Source organism: Mytilus edulis, chromosome 12 (genome assembly GCF_963676685.1).
Source record: "Mytilus edulis chromosome 12, xbMytEdul2.2, whole genome shotgun sequence".
Lineage (NCBI taxonomy): Eukaryota > Metazoa > Mollusca > Bivalvia > Mytilida > Mytilidae > Mytilus > Mytilus edulis.
The window spans coordinates 40,153,726-40,176,528 of record NC_092355.1 but is presented as its reverse complement, the minus strand read 5'-3'; the positions used below and the strand labels follow the sequence as shown (position 1 = coordinate 40,176,528).

Here is a 22,803-nt window from a genome sequence, read left to right as displayed (position 1 = left end):
GTTTTTGTGTTTTTGTAATTTGTTTATCAAAATTAACTACAGTTATAATTGGACATGCAAGTTACTAATAAAAGTATATAAGTTCGGGTAAGGGTGAAGGTTGTCGCCTGTTTAAACGTTTTCACATGCTCAGTGTTTGTTTGCAACACGTAAGGAACCTGTTCGGTGGTTGTTGCGGTTCATACGTGTTCCTCGTTTCTAGTTTTTTTTTATATAAAGATTAAACCGTTGGTTTTCCTTTTTGAATTGCTACATTAGTCACTTGTGTGTCCTTGATAGCTTGCTGGTCGGTGTAAGCCAAAGCTCTGTGTTAAAGGTCGTACTTTGACCTATAATTGTTTACTTTTTACATGTTGTGTCCTGGAAGGAGAGTAGTATCATTGGCACTCATACCACATCTTCTTATTTCTATATATGTTGCAAAAGTTATTTCTTTTGGGTGGATGTGTGTTTAAGCGTGGATTCATATAAGATGGATTCTTACAGTATGCACCCTTTTATTAATTCATTGTACAATTAAATAAATATAATAAATGAATTAAAACGCCTGATATCGTGGGTTCTGACACCGGCCTGGTCAAACCTAAGACTCAAAAATTGGTAATTTGCTGATTTCTGTTAATCAATTGGCATTAAGGGGTAAGAACAAAGACTAGTTGAATCGGAGTGTCAAGTTAGGGTAATATGTCTTCCTGTGAACTGTAACCTTTTTAGCTATAGCACAATAAAAAATAATGAAACAAACAACCCATGCAGCAACACGATGTCCAAAAGTTAGCATTTTGTGTAAACATGAATTATTATTAAAATAGTCAATTATATGAATTAACTGTTTACAAAACTTTATATTGTTTGCAAAAACTACGGATAATATATTCAGGAATAAATAACCTTTATTAGCTGTATATCGCAAAAAAAAAATCGGAATATTGAACCTTTTATGGTCTTTTGACATTTTTTTATTCGACACACGTCTTACAATCAAGATGTCTTTAATTATGATGCGTTTTATTCCTTTCATATTCAATACTTATTTTTATTCTTTTGAATATGTTTAAATTCATTCTACATGTAGTGCTGTTATTTAAGAAGACATATGATTGATTGAATGTTGTTTCCTGACCGTCCAGTGACAAATACTTTATGCATGCAAATTTTAATGAAAAGATATGTAGAGAATGATTTGCAAACAAGAAATACGAAGTAGCACGCGTTGTCGTCAAGATAGAACAACGGGAAGGCGGATGACAATTACAAATAATAAGTCCAATAAATTCAACACCATGACCAAAACATAACTCAAGATACATAATTTAGATCATAAAAGTGCTGGATAGTTTTGTTTAATCTTGATTATTGTTATAATTACACAATTAACTAATTAAAATTGTCACATGGTGTCTTCTTATGTCATATAAATTACAATGTATGTTATTATTCACAGTTCTGTAGTTTATTTCGCCATCGCCATCTCTATTTATATTAAATGATTGTCTAAAATGTTAACTTTGCATGCCATACTTGGTAGAAATGCGGACGTGAAAGAAAGCACTTTTCACAAAAGTGTCATCGGAGATTAAAACATTCCAGGGCGACGATTTCGTCAATTATGAAACAAAATAAGTATATGCACTGTTTGAGTATGAACCAGTTATTATATTCATTCACAATTACGTTCCCAGAATTTCTCTGAAGTTTGTCACAGTTCCGTCTAATTTGGGTCAAATTTCGACGGTCTGCTAAAATGTCACTTTAAATTCAAGAATGATGAATTATACAGGAATATCCTGTTTTCCTGTCTCAAATATGTTTATTTTTCGTCCTGAAGAAACTAGCCATTATTATAGCGTACCATGAATACATTTCCGTCGGATCCAGTAAATACCGGAAATCATCTCCGGTCCGCAATTCGGTTAAAAATTTCGATGATTCAATGAAAACTACCGACGATTTTTGTCACTTTTTTGAATTTTTAACTACGAGCGTACGTACGACCTACTAAAATATTTGAACTGCGTCAACATTCATGTTCAAGGAATGTCTGGTATAAATATGATCGTGGGTCGTAGGTACGCTCACAGTTTAAAATGCAGAAAAAGGTTTAGAAACTGCCATTTTTCTGGCCTTTTCGCGAATCTTGAGGTCTTTACAGCAACAGAGCATGAATAATATCAGCGGAAGTTGAAAAATCTATTGAAGTTTACAAAAATATAGGTTTTAAACTTTAAAAATAATGTATTATAATTAATGGCAGGTCACTTTTAATTTGAACGAAATTAGGGGGCCGTTCTCTGATGCTTATCGTACCTTGTCCTTTGACTGTGAATATAGAGAAAAACCTAAAGTTATACATGTCGACAGACTTAAGAAAAATATCAAACAGACACTAAGGAGAGAACTGGATAATAGCACTTTTAGTCTCTTGGACTCTGAAAATAAAGATGCTCAAGTAGAGACACCTTATTTTCAAGACATTGCTCTTCGCTAGTCAACGTTGCCTGATGAAGATACACAAGACAGTAGTTCCGAAAGGCGCCGTACAAGGCGGAAATTAGCACGGATGGCAGATTATACTGTAGATAAGATTGTATACATTAAACTGAATTAAAATGTGTATATAGTACTTCTATGTTCTATTCGTTGTAAAGCTTGTTTTAGACATGTATTTTTGAGGCGCGGATTATGTGATGATTTTGTGTCTAAGGTGAGATTGTTTACATTAGTTGCAGTTAAGCATAAACCTTATTTTATACATTTGTATAATACTTTGATAAACATAGAAAAAAATAAGATATTTAGCGGGAAAACTTTGGGTCAGGCCAAACGAGTAACGAGACACTTTGGTAGAACACCCTCATCAAGAATGGTACGGCTACCATCGGGGTATATATGCAATAGAGCTTCTTAGCTCAGGGTCGATTGTCATAAGTCTACGGAGACATAAGACCAAGGTACGATACGTTGCTATTCAAGATCGCTGTCTCGTACATATCAGATATATTACATAATATTACTAAGTGTAATAAAGAACAGGTTGGTGCCAGTTAGAAATACGGACTTGTACGTTTGAAAAACGAACCGTATTGTTGTACTGTATAGGGCAAGTGTGAGTCTGTGTGACCAACTTCTAAGGTACATAATTGTACCAAGAAAACGAGTGATGTATTGACAAGTGTGATAACTTATAGGCCGAGTTCATTTGAAACTCTCGAGTTAACGTTACTTACTCGGGTTTCATTAAACCGTTTTACTTGAACCACTCGAGTTAACCCCTCGTATCCTGGTTCCAACCCTCACCGAGCCAGGGTTAAACTAAAGAAACTCTTGAATGACGTCAAACTAATGAGATAATTTTATTTTTTAGGCTTGGTCAGGGCCTAACCCTAGAGTTACTTAGAGTTGTTCCGAATATCAACTCTTTTGCGTTCACGTGATAATCTATTAACTCTGTAGTCGATTATAGAGTTTCAAGTGAACTCGGTCATAGAGTACATAGTTGTACCAGGTGGAAAAGTTTGTTACTGACCCAGGACAAATTTGTACCAGTGTTTATATTTTAATCAGAATAGTTATAGATAGTTTATTATAGACCGCAAAGAGCACTTTATATATATAAATTGGTTCACTGATGTCACTTTTCAATAAGGTTTATGTTATATATTTTGTAAAAAGAACATTTTAGATCCAGTAAAAAACTGGTAACGGACTCATTCTGAAATAGAAACAGACACGCTTATCCTATGTACACGTTACAGTTTTGTAACGAATTAAATGTATACTGTTTAATAAAGTTAATTCCAATTCTGTAACACAATAATTACATGTTAAATGCACATTTGAGATTTATCCTTTTTTATACCGATGTATATCTTTTGAGAAAATGAAATGCATGTATGTATTTCATTAAATCTCATAAGTTTGCAAGTATTCTTTCAATGACTGTTAGTATATAGGCAGGAAGTTCTGTAATTTAAAACAAAGTTTTTGTTGTGTAATATGAAAGAGATGAACTGAATGTGTCCACACAAATGACATTGATATATGTGTGTCTCCTGCAAGTTTGCAGCAAGTTTACAGGAAACAATTGCGGCAAGTTTGCGACATATCTAATTTGCATAATTATGTTTGCAGCAAGCTTGCCGCAACCTTCGTTTGCATGGTAACATGTTTCTGGTAAGTTTGCTGCTAGATTGCTGCAAATGTTTGCCACAAGGCTTATTTTTCGATAGGGGTATAGCTTTACTTCTCGCGTTCCTTTACACGAGAATTTGTGTAGATATCAAAAGAAGGAAATAATTTATGTCATTTAAACTTCTATTAAATGCACAACAAATTTTTGTCATATGATGTAGAACTCTATTGATTTAATCATAAAAATACTAAATTATATTGTCCGTACTTAATAGTATTTGTTTGCTTATCAAAACTGCATATTTAGATAGTGTACAATAAAACACAAAATATTTCCTTAATATGATATAAAGCCAGTGTGTTCTTCATAAAAATAAATTAATATCAACATTTACCGAAAAGAAATATTGTCCTCATTCTTTAGTTGATATGTGCATATGAATATGAACTTAGCGGTATCTTCAATTGTAGCCTGACTACCCACCGTGTTTCAAAAGATTAGTAATAACGAGAATTATTGTTTGTAGTCTAGAGCGAGGATCAATATCGACCATCAAGTAATGTTGTAAGTAATTCTTCAAGAATAATATATACTAAATATTAGATATTACTTTGTAAATTGAATCAATATAAATCATTAAGTTGCTTCTTTCAAACGCGAATTTAAATTAAAAGATGTGGTTTAAGTGCTAATAAAACAACTCTCTCACCTGAGTCCCAATTTGTTAAATTTGTTAAAGTAAACCATTATAGTACGGTCTTCAACACGGAGCCTAGGCTCACATCGAACAGCAAGCTATAAAGGGCTCCAAAAATGACATATGTAAAGTCATTCAAACGGTGAAACCAACGTTGGAATCTATATAAAAACAAGAAACGTGAAACACTCATGAACCACATTAACAAACGACAACTACTGAACATCCTTTTTACCAAAATAACACAAAACAATATTACGCGTTTTCAAACAACTGTATACGTTGCAAGGAAATTCAATAATAAGAAAACGAAATAGGTTGACTATTATCATATTTTGTGATATACTGAGTATTAATTTGACTTAAACTTATTAAATTTCATGTGTAATAAAGTAAGACAATTGAAGTGCTTAAAATATTTGAAACTGAACATGTTTATTCTGATATTAGCTGGTGCAATTTGTTTTTCTGCTTGTAGTACATTTTATAAGGTATGGTTCAAGTCTACTGACAAATATGACTATCAGATCAATCCAAGTAAAATTTCATTCCACATTACTCTGCCCTTTTCTTATGTTGCCTCAAATTATAATTAATATAATCTATTCCTTGATTGTCATTATTGACAGGAAAGGATCTCAGATTTCCAACATTAACTCAAAACAGAGCATCCAATAATATAAATAACAATTCTGTAAAAGGAGACATCAACTGTCAACTGATTTCGTTAAACAGGTCAAATGAACAACTGCTTTTAATAAATATTCGGAATCCATTAAGTGCAAGATAAAATAGAAGTACCATATTTTTGCAAAATGTTGAAATCTCAGTTGTAATTTTTTTTTGGTTTTGGTATGACCTAAATTACGTCATTGCATAAACGAACCATGTCATTACGAATTAAGCTCAAATAGACAAATGAGACAATCAGTGCATTCCAACAAAGTTCAATTTATTTTATTATTCTTCAAACATTATTTATATATGTAATTTTAATGTAATCATCCGGGAAACAACTAACAATGGCGAACTTCGCTTGATCGTGATCACGTGATTTGAAAACAATGACGGTTTCAATTTACAAATCAGGAATGAATTATTCGTTTCTCCTATGCATGTCTAATGTCAAAATCCAATAAGCACATTTAAAACTGCCCAGTAGAATAAGTGAACGCCAATATAGCCATGAATATCGATTTCTTTTGACAACTATAGACGTGGAATTCCATAACTAGCATCTGAAGTATGATTTAAAATAATATTACCCTTCAGTCGAAACAATGTAAACTCTTTTCAAACATTAATCATTCAAAAATATACACAAGTTAATTCAACAAAGAAATGATCCTTTTAAGGTGAATCTCTGAACTGCACATTGACTGGTTTGTCAACACTAAAGTGTAAATATGAACTGTTAAAACAATCAATACAGTAACATTATGCGTTAAATTAAAATCTAATAGACGATCAATCTGTCACCATTCATCTATCACCAATTTGTCAAAAGTACACCAAGAACAAGTCATCAATCGGTCAAATAAGAAGTTTAAAATTTTTAAAGGAGTTAAAGTAACCAAATGTTTCAGTTTTTTTGAAAGACATCTCAGTAATATAATTTATAACCTATTACTATAAATAATGATAATCATGGTAACATGCAGATTAATGAGAAATGATGGCGACCATTAAACGGCAGAAGCAGAACATGATAGACATAACAAGATATACATTTTTCCCTATATTTATAGTGCTGTTGTGAGATAATTACTCTTATGCAGGGATAAAAACAATTCTTCTGCGGTCTTGGTGGTTTTGAATACGCATATGCATTTTGACAAGTATATTTTAGGAAATTATGTTATTGGTAACAACAAAGACAGGAGGAAAGGGTTCACTCTGAAATTTTCTTCACTTTATGTCTTGCATTTCTTTCCTCTAAACTGATATGTAAAAAACGTGCACTGGTATAAGAATATTTAGTGCTTTTGAAAATACCACTGAATACCAGGAGTTAAATATTCATAGGGGAAAACTAATTTAACGGTTGATAAAAAAGCATACACAGGAATAAACAAAACAATTGGCAAATAATATTAAATAATCTGTGATTTTCGTACTAAACATTATCATCTGGCAATAGGAAAACAGGAAGAGATCAATTGAAATGTGTTACCCTGACACTCTACGCAAATAAATAACACAAGATTCGGCCGATTTAAGTATAATTTAATTGTATCGAAATAGATCTGAACCATGTTTATAATGGATGTTTTGACTCGTAAATCATTTAAACTTTCATCAAACACTGACAACTGAACTTTCCATTAAGGAATTGAAAATTCATTATAGGGTGTACGGAAAATTTGAGATTAAAAAAAATAAACCCTACATTTAATGTTTCATATAAAGTTCGGTAAAGCAGTAAATTTTCTGCGACAAAGAATTGATTACATATTCAAATATGGACCTGAGAGAGTTTGCGTCTCAACGATTTGTTCTCACATTTCCACGTGAGTAAGTGTTAAGTTATTATTCGATAAGTGGTCCCCTGTAGCATATGACCTAGACATGAATTAAAATGGGTGATATATGCATAATTACTACAAAATAACACTTTCAACATATATATATATTTGAAATACCGTTGCAATCTTTATCCATAGTTCTTATCGGTTATGATATAGACTAATTTTTCTTGCATTTTATAACTAGTGTTATAACTATTGTTAACTTATCGTGCATAAAACCGTTGTGTTTTAAAGTTCAAAGCAAATTTTATGTAATTGGATAACAAAATAATTTGCTTATAGTTCTCACTGATTTCTTGTGTTTGATGTCATATAAACAGTGTGTTGAAATATATAATTCTAAAAAATTTACGGATATGTATTTTGAAAAAAGTCCTTATGTAGTATTTTAAAAAATATATTTATGACGATTTATATTTAATGCTCATATATTTAAAGGCAGACGTTCTTCGCATTGTTTCCGATCTCTTGACAACAAAATGCAGAAAAATAACACCTGGATATGGATGTTATCCATTGTTACAACTTTGTCCGGTATCTTATGTAAGTATGACTTTGATGATATAATTGTTGTGGTAAGTATCAAGCAAAATAAAAAAAAAATGAAATGTGCTATGATTGCCAATGGGAAAAGTATTGGACACCAAATGACGAAGGTTGTTGTGTATCTTACATCAATGGGCAGTACCCATACTCCATAGCGAACTATAAAAAGCAAATAAATACCAAATATTCAATTAAAAAACACAAGCATTTTGATTAAAGGAGAACATAATAACAAAACACAAAATATAATATGCTGTAACAGATGACAGATGCTGAATTAAATGCTCTGGACTGAGAGATCATATACAAAGATGAGAGTAAAGTTTTATTTGATTGGCTTGGTTATAAACAATAAGAGTGCAGTGTATTTTATTTTTATATCAAATGGGTGTGGTATGTTTGTGTCATCTAATTGACTAGTTTATATAATATTTGTTTGTGTTGACTAATGCCATGTCGCGTTGATAAACAACGAAATCGGAAAGCAAAAAATATTAAAGCAGGTAGAAGATATATTCCAAATATGACAATTCAACAAATAAATTTACCAATGTTTCTAAAAAAGATAATATTTCTGCATTTCTATTCTTTTGAAGCACGGTACATTTTTCAACTCAAACTCATTCATTGTCATTATCCTTTCTAATGTTTATGAAATGGTAGTAGTAAACGTTATCGAGGACATGCCTTAAAGAAGTATAGACTATATTATGTTCATACTTTGAACGGCAAAATTTTTCTAAATCCTCTGTGTGACATTTAGATAATATTTTGCCATTTGAATAGGGACTTTCTGTTTTGAATTATCCTCGGAATTTCAGTATATATGCGATTTTACTTTTTACATGTTGAACATCTGATGTACGTCAACCGCGCGATTCTACGTCACATTAATCTTAATCTAACCATGTGCATGTCAGAATAAGGATTTGGTCCTAATACTTAAAATCGTCCAATCCTTTATGGGTGAATTTAACATAGATAAATATCATTGTATAATAAAAAGGCAACGAATAAGGTTGTTAAATTTGATATCTGCCTTTTTGTGCTTCTTTGTTACATAAATTTTTTTCATACTGTTTAAGGCCGTGTTCACATTGACCTAAATGCGGTGTTGGGTGAGTTTAACTCACACGTAAACTAAACACAATTGCGTTCCAATTGCTAAAACTTAAATCATGTTTGTCTAATAGTCGATAGTCAACACTTGTTGGAGAGAAACAAATGTTTTTGACCGTGAAAAAAAAATTGTTTGTTTCAACCTCAGCTGCCACTATATATAATGCTAAAATTGATTTCGACTTGTCACCAAAATTTGTCCTTCAAAAAATCCATAGACCAAACCCCGCCCCCTCCAAAAAAAAAAAATTAAATAGTTACTGCCTAATTCATTCGACTTGACGTACACAGACACATTCGTCACTGGTCATTACTTAAACAACGATTCAGGCATAAATGCATTACTAAAAAAAGTGTGAGGTAAATGAGATGTTTGCCTATTATCCCAGATCCGTAAAGTTACCTAAAGCTTACCTACCCTGTCTTTTTGCCAAATACTCCTTGGAGAAGAAAAAGCATTTGAAACAAACAGAGAAGATAAAAATGAAGTGATCCCTAATATATCATTCTTTTTTCGTCTGGAAGAACGCTGCTGCAGCTTATGCTTTCTATTTCGCGCGAACGTTTTATTCCGGTTTTTTTTTCGATGTTGGTGATCATTTTTTTTTTCAATATTTAACACAATAATTTATGGGGAAACTTTTGAGTAAGAATATTTTTTTATCCACTGTATGACCAGAGTTTTCTTTATCCAATTGGGGATCGGAATATTTCTATCCCCCCTTTTGGAAGTCAAATGGTCGTTCCCTTACTGCTAGCAAAGTTGTCCGAAAACTTTGCATTCGGCTCTACGCAATGAACATTTAAATGACATATAATTTTCAAGTGTGAACACATCTTATGTACAGGTAATTAAACAAGGTGTTTAGATTTGTACAAATTTAATGTGAAACCAGTGTATATTACATTAAACTAACTGTAAACATGTTAACTGTACACGGCGTTTGGTGTGAACACAGCCTAAGATTATAACACAACGGTGACTGCTGTAACTATATTTTTGACATTTTCACCCATTATGTCTGTTTGTTTTGTTCACGCAACGTTGTCAATACAATGGAATTAAATGCGACTGTCATACAAGTGAGATGTTTAGTTAGCTATAAAACCAGGTTCAATCCATAAATATCTACATAAGAAAATGTCTGTAACAAGTCAGGAATATGACAGTTGTTATCCATTCGTTTTATGTGTTTGAGCTTTTGATTTTTCCATTTGATTAGGGACTTTACGTTTTGAGTTTTCCTCGGAGTTCAGTATTTTTATTATTTTACTTTTCACAAGACTAACAAAAAAGAACTTTTCCAAAGGATTTTGTTAACTTTCATAAAAATTCTAAACCTAATACACAAAAGATATAACTTATTTTCAGGGAAAAACCCAACAAAAGGCGATAAAAACAAACTCAAAAACTCAGAAATATCTAAAAGGTAACAGGTTTTGTTCAAAATCATATCAAAACTATCAAACGTATTTTTGAGGAACATGTCGGATTATTTGATAATGATAAATGTTACTTCAACTTTGACTGATATGAAAAAGCCTTATCTAAAAAGAGATAGTTTCATTTTTTCAATTTTCAACAAAACTTTTTGGCAGTTTTCCATAAATATTTGCATGCAGTATCTTGATAATATAATGTTACCACAGTGTTTTCGCTATCATTGGAAAATGCGTTTTAAGTTTTTTTTTTGCAAGCTCCATATCATTAATCCGTTAACCTATTATTGCTCGGAACATTGCATCTATTTTCCTCTTTTTTTATGATTAAAGCATTTGATTTCGTCAGTTGTTATCGACTTCCCCTTTATCAATTTGTTTTTGAGTTTTTTTGGTTTAACTTTTTTTAATTAGATTTTGTCGAGGTTGGGTGCAGATAGAGTAGTCGATCCGACTCAATCGATAGAATCTTAAGCTGGGGTCACTCATTCACGATTTACTGCCGTCCTTGTTAGGAGCTTTCTAGATAATAAAGTTAAAAGTCTGATCAAGATTTTGTTAATCGTGGCTGGAAATCAAAACTTGTGAGAACATTTATTTAATCACGACAACAATCAGATATTGTTCAGGAATCGTTCAAATTCAGCCGTTTCAATCCGAACTAAAGATGATCCGAAGCCGACAGACATCAAACAAACAGTGACCAGACAGTGACCAGACAGTGACCAGACGCTGACGAAAGATATCCGTTAGAAAACTGTCGCCATATTTGGGATGATCAGGTACTGTTGGAACGCAATCCTATCACAGTCTGGTGGACCGCATTGCAAACGTCTTTGTCTGAACTCAGTCGTATCGTGTTTTGTAATTGTCGGGACTCTGACGAAGTTAATAATGCCGAATTTTGCATAAATAACGGGATTGTTCCGGAACGGTTTAGTCAAAGACGGTTCGCATTCAGGGTGCACTCTGAACTCAATCGGCAAAAAATCTCCCCAGATCATGTCCATTCCACAGGACACCGTCCAGAAAAACACAGAAGATTGTTAAAATTTTATTCCGATACAGCAGAATATGTCACGACATAATCACGATTATAATCAGACTAGATAAAATCGGATGATTTTCCTGAACTTTAAAGGGGCGCACCTAACTATCGGGGGTGCTTGTCCGACCTCTCCGATCCGTAGGAATCTGTTACGAGCGTATACTACAGCGTTCAGACAATAATAGGACATTCCAGATCATTGAGGATAGTAATCCGACTTTATTACCTTTTGTGTGTAAGCGCTGTTTGATCTCAAACGGGATCAACAGTTGGCACGGTAGGAACTCCGCATTAAATGCATGTAATATTTTCTATGGTATCATTAAGCATAATTAAATGTCTGCCTTTCAGTTATATATGATTTTGTATATAGTACATTATGCACCAATGTGTTGTCCTTTTTTAAGCTTTGTAGGGACATGTGTACATGAAATTGTGTTCAAAGACATAAATACATCTCTTGAAACGAACATACGTTACGATGGAATGATATAACCGGCAAACAAGCTTTAAGAGGGTGGTAAAGGGTTATTTTCGTGCAACGTGTTATGTCATTTTTATTTCACGTGCAGCCGTGAAAATGGTTCGTTATTCACCGTGTTTCGTGAAATCGGCACAAAGATCAACGTGCAAAACATTTTTAATTGCTCGTTTATCGGGAAATGGCAATTTTATTTCGCGTTCTTCCTTGCACCCCTTTGCGCCCCTCTTTAAAGATTTAAAGATACACATACCTTCTCAATTACTTATTTCAAATGTTGATAAGTGGTAAATTGTTGAAATTATAATTGCCAATTAGACAAGCTTTAGCATGAGCTATTTTTCTTTTTTCTCGCTAGTTACGTTTTCAAACACATGACTTTAATTCATCTGGTCGGTTATCAAGGCTCATATTATTAAAAATGTTTTTTTTTTCCATGAGTTTTTCATTGTTTTGTGTATATATCTGTGATATTGTTCACAGGTATTGACGAAAAGCTGATATTTTCATCGCCACATTCGTTGAAAGAGATAGATTTGCAAACCGGGACAGTTAAGAAACTTGCCGACATTAATTACACGGTGGAATCGTTGGCTTACGATTATAAAGATAAATACCTGTATGTTCCAAGATATGAGAAAGGGGACATATTAAGGTATGTACATCAAATATAATGAAATCTATTTTAACACCCAAAAACAGAAACACGCAAGAAGGTGCAGATAATACGTAAGGTCTTCAAAAAGAGATAATAAACAAACCAGTTGTACGTGTTTTTAAAAGATTTTGTTCTACCATCATTATTGTTTCGAAGCTCGGTCTACTTTAAACATCATCATTTAAAATAATACTTTCTTACCAACTCTTTCTTCGGTCATTTAAGTTTGATCAATCACATCATTGATATGGTCTAACATATTTGCATGACTTGTACAAACCAAATGCTGAAATGTCGGTTAAGTTTCATATTACATGCTTTGATTATATACGAAGCAACTTGACTTGATTGACCACACTGTCAGATTACATAATTATGCAACAATACCTGCCAATGAAACGTAGTGAAATTTAATTATAAAATGTGATAACTTTTTTTTTGTATATATGCTCACAAAGTATGGCGATTTCATTTAAATGCCTCAAAACGTGTTCATTTTCGGTGAAAAATGTTTGTAGATGATGACAACATTTTTGCTTACACCAGAAGTGGTAACGTGCATCTGGTAAAAACTTTCTGGATCCGCCTCTTGTTCACCAGCAAAAATTTAGCATATTTTGTAACACACGATAACTGTTGAATGTGGTCATCAATTGCTGAGGAAAAACTGTGTCCCCAGGGATATGCTTCAAAATTGTACCACAGTCTCGTCATGTTTTCATCGATAGTGAAATCAATAAATTGGCCTCATTACCGGATTTGTTCTTCCAAGATAAACAAGGATTGCCACATGTAGAACTGCTTACCGCATCATATGAATTGATCCTAGTTATTTTTGGGGTTTATGCTGCTTGATCTTATGCTCTCTAGGCTGTTCTGTGTATCTATAAAAATAAGATGTGGTATGAATGCCATAGTCAGGTCGATTTGTGAAACAATTGTTCAGATTGTGGTAAAAGCATCAACCTTTGCAGAGTGTTAGTTGAGGTCATAACTATCTTTTATAGCTATGGACTGAATTCAGAAAACCAAAAAGGCGGCTAGGGCGGCCACAAAATGATAGAAAACAGTGACGGCTCATAGTCTGGAACAGATACTGTTTTAATATTTTAAATTGCTGATATCGGTAAATTGTACAGTAAACGTTCGTAGTAAATATGAGTTGTCATGGAAGGAATAATTAATACAAAACTTCTGAAAAATTTAATACTAGCTGCCATAGATGATAAACAAGCACACATGAAAGTGTGCGTCTTTCTCCCGATTTTCAACGAATATGTTGGAAAAGTTCTGAAACAGGCCTTGTCTTATAGTCAAGATGGTGAAGTTCTCAGCATAGTCGAAGTAACTAGAATGGTTTAAAGAGTAAGCCTGCTACTATAAAAAGGTTTACAGGGACATTCAATGTAGGCTTTCAAAATGAAACAGTTCCACAAACATTGAAACAGGTTACTATCTATCTAAGGGCTGATAAGTTGCAGTTGTATCCTTTCGACGACGAGTTGCACAATTTAACTATTATAGCTGAAAAGTGTTTTATGCCAATTAACGATAATGCTGGACTGTCTCGATGTTTGGCCATCCTGTATCATTCTTACTAAGGAAAATTCTGTCTGTTGAACTGATTCATGTTAACAGCTATTACTGAGTGTCCCTGTTAAGCTATTCTTAGTATCAAGCATATATATTTGGCCTGCTATGGCTATGCCAATTCCTTAATTTTCACCCTTTTATTATGAGGTCTGTTTCAGAGCTTCACGAATACCTTTGTTGAAGATCAAGAGAACTAATTTAACTTGCTTGTATGCTTGCAGCTACATTCCAATTTTGTTAGATAAGTTGTAGCAATACTTCCTTCCATTATAACTCCAACTTGTCCAAGGCGTTTACTGTACAATTTTGCGTGACCTGCAAGCTTGGAGATTGGTACAATATCGGTATCTCTTCCAGACCGTGTGCCGTCAATGCATTTTATTATTTTGGAAAGCACAACGCCAGGGATAAAAGATTCATTGCTTTCTCTCTGTATCTTTTATCCTGCCTATTTTCTATATTGTCAAGTTTTATCACTCATTAAGCACGATACTAGTGTTTTGACTTCTCCAGCACTTACTTTGGCTAAGAGAACATTGTCTTGTACATGTTGTAGTGCAGGTGCACAGTCATGCCCTGTATAAAAATGTCGATACATCATAGAGATATTCATTTACATCACCACAGAAAAAATACACTGTACATGCTGTAGTCATTGCTTTTGTTGATCCAGTACCACGTTACAGTATCTGATTGCTTATTGTTTTCTTTCAATTGGCAACTTATGTTCAACATTAGATGTATGTTTTCACTTTTGCTGAAGAAATATTTTGAGATCTGAAAATTTGTTTGACAGGGTTAGTACCATTTTGCCGTGTGATTCTGGAGTGCTTATGCAGTTCCGTAGCCTTCATTCGACTGTTCCAAATTGAGCGAAAAGAAAAACAACATCTCCGTATGCTTGTCTCAAAGGAGTGATTGCCAGCTCAAATGTCTATGTCTGTTCTGTTTGTATCTGCTTGGCCTTGCAAACCCTCACATGCCCTCTCTTGTCATTTCACACATTTCTTCCAGTCTATTCGTCAACTACGTTCTTCTGATATCTTGCTCCAGTGTTTTCGAAATCTACAATTTTGATCCTTTCCAACAACACCTTTCGGTCATAAATTGTATCATACATATATAATTTCTACTTAGGCAAACGAGTGAGTAACACAAATTCTGATACTGATATCTTTATTTCGTAAATGTGTGCATATCTGACTACTTTGCGGATATCCAATATAAATTAGCAAAAAAAAAGTAAAAATACAAATAATGAATTAATAAAAAAAATAGCGAATAATGATATATTGGAAAGTCATGTTTTCAAAATGGCCATCATTCAAGATGCCTACCAAAAAATCAATATCCGAAGTCCTCAGATGACAGTCCTTGTCATCTGTGATGAATATACCATATGACTATATAGGAACCTTCCTGCAGCAAGCGCTTATCTAATTAGTCAAAGTGAACACGTACGGTTACCAAGGAAATGCAAATATGTAAAGGCAATATTAAGTTGTACTACTTTATGTAAATATGGATGACAGTGTGATAGAATATGATAGACAGAGACAGCTATTGTGCGGTTTAAAAAAAAACCATGCACATTTCATTTATCGTGGGATATTTTTAAGGTCAATTGTGATCATTTGAGCAGTTGATTTCTTTTAACTTTACTTGTATGATATAGAACTCATTATGTCTGCAATCAAGGTTTTTGAAAGTGAAATGAACAATATCAACAAAACGAATTATCATGTAATCAGCCAACTATTATAAATGAATAAATGACAGGTAGACAAATATTTTTTTGCTTTATTTGTACTTTGTATTTTGTAAAATTTTCCTGTTATTCTATGTTGAACAAGCGGTAGTAAGTACCTGCTACAAAACAGGAGAAAAAAATCGGAGAAGGAGGGTCTCGCTTTTTGTCCTGTTTTTATAACTCATACAAACACATTTGTTTATTTTCAACAATGTACATATAATGCATATTTATTTTTATAGAAATATTACTTTAGAGCTCTACCTATTTTGACTTAAAAGTTTCAAAATTTTTCAAGATGGCCTCCATTTAATATGGGTAACATTTTAAAAAAAAATTGTTCAACAAGGCAATTGCAGACAGCACTGTTATTCTATTTACCAGGTTTCGTGTCAATATCTTCTCTAATATAATTTTCATGCTTTTTGTAGATTAATTTATAGAAATCAAACGTCCGCAATTTTAAAAATGGCCATCCCACCAGCCAATTTAGACTTTTAGAGTGGGTCCATAGCTTAAAATGTTGTTCATGACATATACTACTACTATGCCAAGTTTCATGCTTAAACCATAATCTGAGCAATTTTGTCAAAAATCTGCACAAAGCGACTGGACTACCAATGACACAAATCTCCACAAGAGACAAAATAACACAGAAATTAACAGTTGTTGGTCATCATAAGGTCTTCAACCGCTTAGTCAGCTATAAAAGACTCCAAAATCACAAATGTAATTCAATTCAAACGAGAAAAAAACGGCCTAATTCATGTTCAATCTCATTAACGAAAAACAAATTAGTAACACAGCAACAAACGACAACCAATGAATAACAGTCGCCTGACTTGGGATAGGCACACACTTAAAGAATGTGGTTGAGCTAAACATATTATCGGGATCCCAATCTGTCCCTAACCTGCGACAGTGGTATATCAATACAACATGAGAACGAACTATAAAGATCAGTTGAAAAAGGCTTAACTCATCAGATGGATACAAATAAAAATACAAAAATTAATACTAATACACACAATATTAAAAGATCTAATCATCTAATTACAGTATTGAATTGGTAACATTTTAGATTAAGTTTATCTAAATCATCGATAAGTTTTCTTTTATCTTTTCTAAATTTTGGGGCATGGTAATCAACATCTACATAAAACCGAGAATGTGTTACAACAAACCTTGAAAACTAAATCGTTATATCTATGGAAGAATTTATAGTATAAGTTTTTAGAAATTGTTGGCAACGAAATCCCTAACAACTTTGTACTTGTTTGGCTTTATAAATATTTTGACATGAGCGTCACTGATGAGTCTTGTGTAGACGAAACGCGCGTCTGGCGTACTGAATTATAATCCTGGTACTTTTGATAACTATTAATAATTTACCAGTAATAATCGGCTTACGTTCTATTAATATCTAAAACGTCACACCAAACACGTGGATAGCGAACGAGATGTGAAATATAAACACGGTAAGATGGTTTAAAAGGAACATCACCATCTGAAAAATTATCCTTTTTTTGGAGTTTCCCGTGTTAAAATGAAATATCTAAATATAGGAAATGACAGTTATTGCCATTTACATTTCATCTATTAAAGTAAGTTCCTGTGGGTAGGTTTCCGCTGCATATTTAGAAATTTATTTAACGAAACATATCATAAGGATAACGGTAAGTGTTGTTTAATTAATCAATTAAATATATTTCAGACGGGTCTTTACTGAGTTTTAGCATAACCTTTACATTTTTTCGCGGTTTTTCGTTGTTGTTTGCAAAGGAGCTTTGCCTGATGTAATTAGTTTGACTCATAGTATTCCCGCTTCTGCTTCCTCTATTTGATTAGCGAGTTTAACGTAAGAGTAAAAGCAGATATATTTTGGAATTTTTTGGTGTAACCTTGTTCAAGTGTAAACAATTATATATACCTTACCAATTTGTCGTAATTAAATGATAACTGAACCGTGCGAATATTATTTTACAACAAAATGATACAAAATTAAGTTTTCATTGAAATGACATGATGAAGCTGTAGACTGATGAAAATTGAATTGACTATTTAACATGCATGGTAGTACTTATATGTGCACATATATATTAAAGTAGTTTGTCTTTTGCAGGTTTTCATACCCAAGTAATGCATCAGTAACATTTGCTACTGTTGTCGTATCAAACAGTAAAATCATCGGTGTAGCATATGACTCATTGAATGCTCATCTGTACTGGGCTGAGGTTGATACTGGAAAGATAATGAGATGCAAAGCAGATGGATCAGAATTAACAAATATTCGTAATGAAACACACCCTTCTGTCATTACAATAGACATAGATGATAGGTTGGTAACGTTGGAATTTGTAACTTTGTGTTTTCAATATCTTTTTTTAAATCTGATTGCAGAATGCATGTGTTTTAGTTCTAGAAAAATTCTTGCATTATGCCTATTTTATTTTAAATAAAATGTTAACTTAGTGAAAACGTCATTGTAAAAATGTACATTTGAGATAGAATTAAGTTAGATAAAGGTCCATAATTGCCTTATACATAATTCCATGAAATTGCACTAAAATTATAGAAATAAGAATTTGATGACAAAATATGAGACAAATACAAATTCAACAAGCTCTGGTGCATAAATCGTTGTGTATTCGTATGCAGACACTCATAATTGTGACTTAATTTGTCTAAATAGATTTTAATTTAAACAACAGTGACCACATACAAGGATCGCAATACATTTTATAGAATATGGATATAGAGCTTTGAAAAAGAATTACATTTAGGCAAAAAGTTTAGCCAATGTGTTTTAGAAAGAAATAGAGCTTATCAATACTCAATTTCGCAAAAAGATTAATTACAAATCATACGGCTTTCATTATCGTCAAATCAAACAAAGAACTTTTTACATGTATCTATATTTGCATATTCCAAACCATAGGGGTAGGTGTTTACATTTGGGATTACAAAGTTTTATTTGTTCTTTTGCCAATACCACTTTTTATGCAACTATGCTATTTATAATAACTACAATAAGCAATCGAATAAACCTTCAAGAATCAACTGTATTTTTTATTCAGAAGTCTAGATCTGCTGGTTAGTTCTTATAAAAGTATGTCCCGTGTTATACAAATATATTTGGATTCGATAATTGATTAAAATATGTATTTGATATGTTTTGTTTTTTAATTTTAGATATATCGGTTCAATAATAAACATACTTCACTTATCTAATGTCAATAGTACGAATGCCTCCATTTTCACTCGTACATTAACCATTATCTTTTTGCACGATATAAAGTTGGGTAATTGTTCTGTGTATTGGATATATAATCAACATACAAATTTATTTAAAACTTGCACATCTATTTCGCTTTTGTTGTTTTCAAGGTAATTGTATTCGTTTTTTGTTTCATTTATAGAAAGATGTATACTCTTTACATCCGATTTGCAATTAACGAAAAGAGTTGGATTTTTTGTTTGAAAGGATTGAACTCGCATGAAATTGACAAAATCTTTGTAAAGCAAAGTCAATGCTGCTAGATTAGTTTTAAATATATAAAAAAGGAAGAACCTTTCTGAAGATACTTAAAAGTTGTTTTTAAATGATAAGTTAACAATGCTTAAGATGAATTTTTAGTCAAATAGCTACTAACGTATCTTTACATTTTTGTATTGATATGTTCTGTCTTGACCATTCATTTTGTGATGGGATATCTAGAAAGTTTATTTTTTTATTTTTAAAGTTATCTTTCATTTGATAAGTTATCTATTTATAGATTGATATTCTACGGTCAAGAAAAAAATAACGGCCAAATACATAGAATGACAGTTAACGGAAAGGAACATAGAGTACTAATTACCAATGCAGCTAACGTGTACGGAATAGGATTAGGTATGTTCAATATATAGACTAGTTAAACATGAATATTTTTAAGTATTTCTTTGGTATATACTCTAGACATACCAAAGACCAAAACCACATGGACCGGAATATGACACTGGATGGACCATTTCAGTACATAATATTCATAAGTGATGCCAAATTTCATAGGTAAAAACGCCAAATAAACGAAATTGATGGGCACTGAGGACCCGACATTTATGGTTGTAATTTTAGTATTAAAAAATTAATCATTTTTGTTTGTATAATCAAAATGAGAAATAGCTATATGTTAATCATGACAACATTGTTATTCAAACGAGTTTATGTAAAACAAATTATTTTAATTTAATTTTCAAAACAATTAACCTTGTAATTAAGTAAAACAGTTACATGTTAAAAGCGTGGCTGTTTGCAAATTGCTCCGAACTATCGTCGTTGATAACATAGTTATCAATTTATTCGAAGTGTATCCACCACTAAACACAATGCTTTACATTGCACCACAAATTGTTTGTTGGGATGATATGGCTATTTTATATAAAAAAATAACATTAGAATTATGTAAAAAAAATATTCAAATGCATACAATCGTACGGAAACAATAATTCTATGATGCTTGAATCTTCTTATAAATTGGTGAAAATAACAGAAGAGTGTATCCGATATTTGAAGGAATTGCAAACTCTAGAAACGGAGTAAGAACTGGTGTGTTTAAAAGACAAGTGTATTATGTTATTCAATGAATATATACAATGCGAGTCCACACTATTGAATGGGATTAGTTTAAGTTTATCATACCAACACATTCAAGAAACAGAAATGCAAACACTTATTGCAGGTAATACAGACATTTTTTTTTATGGAAAAACCGGAATTGACAGTTTTAACTGACTACATTTTACACGAGTGATTATTATCAGGCTATTATTCAGATGTAACGCATAAGCGCCTTTATTGGATGGAAAACAGTAATTATTTGAAATCTTCATGGTACAATGGGTCTGATGTTAAAACAATAGTACGATCTGTTTTCTGGAACATTGCTGTCAATCGGGATTTCATATTCTACACCAGCAGTTACACAATTAAGAAAATAGATAAATCCTTAGGGCAAACACCAGCTGTTGTCTATAGCAATACAAGATCTGTGATTGCTCTTTTGATTTACGAACACAAAGGTAAGAATACCTACATAAATGCGTAAAGATGGATCAGAAGATGTGGTATGAGTGTTAATGAGTTAACACTACATCCAAGTCACAATTTGTGAAACAAAAGTTAAAGGCAAAAGTACGGTCTTCAACATGGGCCTTGGCTGACATGGACAGCAATCTATAAAGGGCCCCATAACTGATTAGTGTAAAACCATTCAAACACGAAAACCAATGGTCTAATATATAAACAAACAAACAAAAAAACAACCGAGAAATACTTATGAACCACATCAACAAATGACAACCACTGAAACTCAGGTTATTGATATAAAACGGGTGCGAACAAATACATCTTTCAAACAATCACAAAAACACAAATGAAATATAAACATCTTTAAATTTATGTTATCTAACTTTTATATGATCAACTTATTGTGATTCTGGTACTACTTAGAGTAACAATAAATGTGTGTCTTGCGTACCAAATTTGAAATATGGTATCTTTTATGAGTTTTCACACAATTGTGTTATCAACATCTACTTGAATTATAATATCTAACATATGTTAAGTTATTCAAACAAACGTAGAAACTAAATCTTATAATTACCCATTGAGGTATGCGTTGTTCTATTTACATTTATTTTTTATGTTTATCAATACTTTAATGGAATGATGTCAATATAACATGTTATGCTAGTAACTTGGTGAAATAATAACCATCTCTAAAATATGTTCAAATGCTTAACAGCACATGTACACTGCTTTGCTTACTTCAGTGATTAATGTTAATGTGCTATATTGCCTTTCTATATGTTTATATGAGCTGTTAGTTTTCGATAAAATGCTTTTATTTCCAATTAAATGTTGAAGTCAATAGTATTATACCTTTTTTGAAAATTATGTATTTCATAACAGTTTACTACCTAATTTTCCTATATATATGTATGACCATTGTTTGTTTTTTTATATCATGTATATTTCATAGCATTTCATGAGGGCCTCAGAAAAGGTTAGTGATATAGCTAAGTGAATTACTCTCTTTAAAGAAAGAATTATAATTATCATTATGATCATTCATGTTATTATTATTATAAAGATGACAAGAAATTATACAACAAAAATAAAATGCAACTCATTAATCGATTTATTTCTATGTAACGTATAAATGGTATAAGGATAAAACGATCAAAAAAGAAAGAACTGCTTATATGTTTACACATGTTACATTTGATCATCGATAACCAAGATTATGTTTTTGAAAATACTGACTTGATTAAATTGCTGTTAAGGATTTTATTTAAACTATTTGGAATAAATCAAAATCTGGACGTAGAACAGAAAGTGTGTTATCATGTTTTGTCATGTTTGTCTTATACCTTTTATTAAGTTTTTTTTTCAGGATAGCCGATTGTATTTTGTATCTGCAAGGAAAGCAATATACACGTATGGGGTAGACATAAAAACGTTAATGAGACAGCAGGGCAAACAACTTGCATGATAATTCATCATTATTTTCAAAACCTTTTCGACTTTTAAGAAGAAAACAAATCAACATGAAGAGTTGTTAATATGTCGAGTATTTTAATATAATATGTTATGTCTTATGTCATATGTTTGCAATATCGAAATCCGAAACGTCATGCTGGAATTTGTATTTGGCTTATACAGATAATTCTCAAATCAATCAATCAAATCAATCAAATTACAATATTCAAGTTCACATATTCAACAGGTTTTATTGCATTAAAGATCGTGTCGATAGACAAACATTTA

At 32.1% G+C, this 22,803-nt stretch overlaps 1 protein-coding gene across 1 annotated transcript; it reads left to right on the top strand.

Annotated features, from left to right (window-relative positions):
* The first annotated feature begins 7,800 nt into the window (after positions 1-7,800).
* Positions 7,801-21,296, top strand: LOC139499634 (low-density lipoprotein receptor-related protein 8-like). Its single transcript, XM_071288383.1, has 5 exons — positions 7,801-7,900; positions 12,475-12,646; positions 18,115-18,330; positions 19,769-19,884; positions 20,808-21,296. The coding sequence occupies exons 1-5, from the start codon at positions 7,837-7,839 to the stop codon at positions 21,077-21,079; spliced, it is 840 nt and encodes a 279-aa protein (XP_071144484.1). The 5' UTR covers positions 7,801-7,836; the 3' UTR covers positions 21,080-21,296.
* Positions 21,297-22,803: the final 1,507 nt, after the last annotated feature.

What these genes read in the sequence shown, in the direction of transcription:
- LOC139499634 (XM_071288383.1), top strand. Translation starts at nt 7,837, where the DNA reads ATGCAGAAAAATAACACCTGGATATGGATGTTATCCATTGTTACAACT. An exon ending in GAGAAAGGGGACATATTAAG is followed by an intron (nt 12,647 to 18,114) that starts GTATGTACATCA and finishes TGTCTTTTGCAG; the next exon opens with GTTTTCATACCCAAGTAATG. An exon ending in CGTGTACGGAATAGGATTAG is followed by an intron (nt 19,885 to 20,807) that starts GTATGTTCAATA and finishes GCTATTATTCAG; the next exon opens with ATGTAACGCATAAGCGCCTT.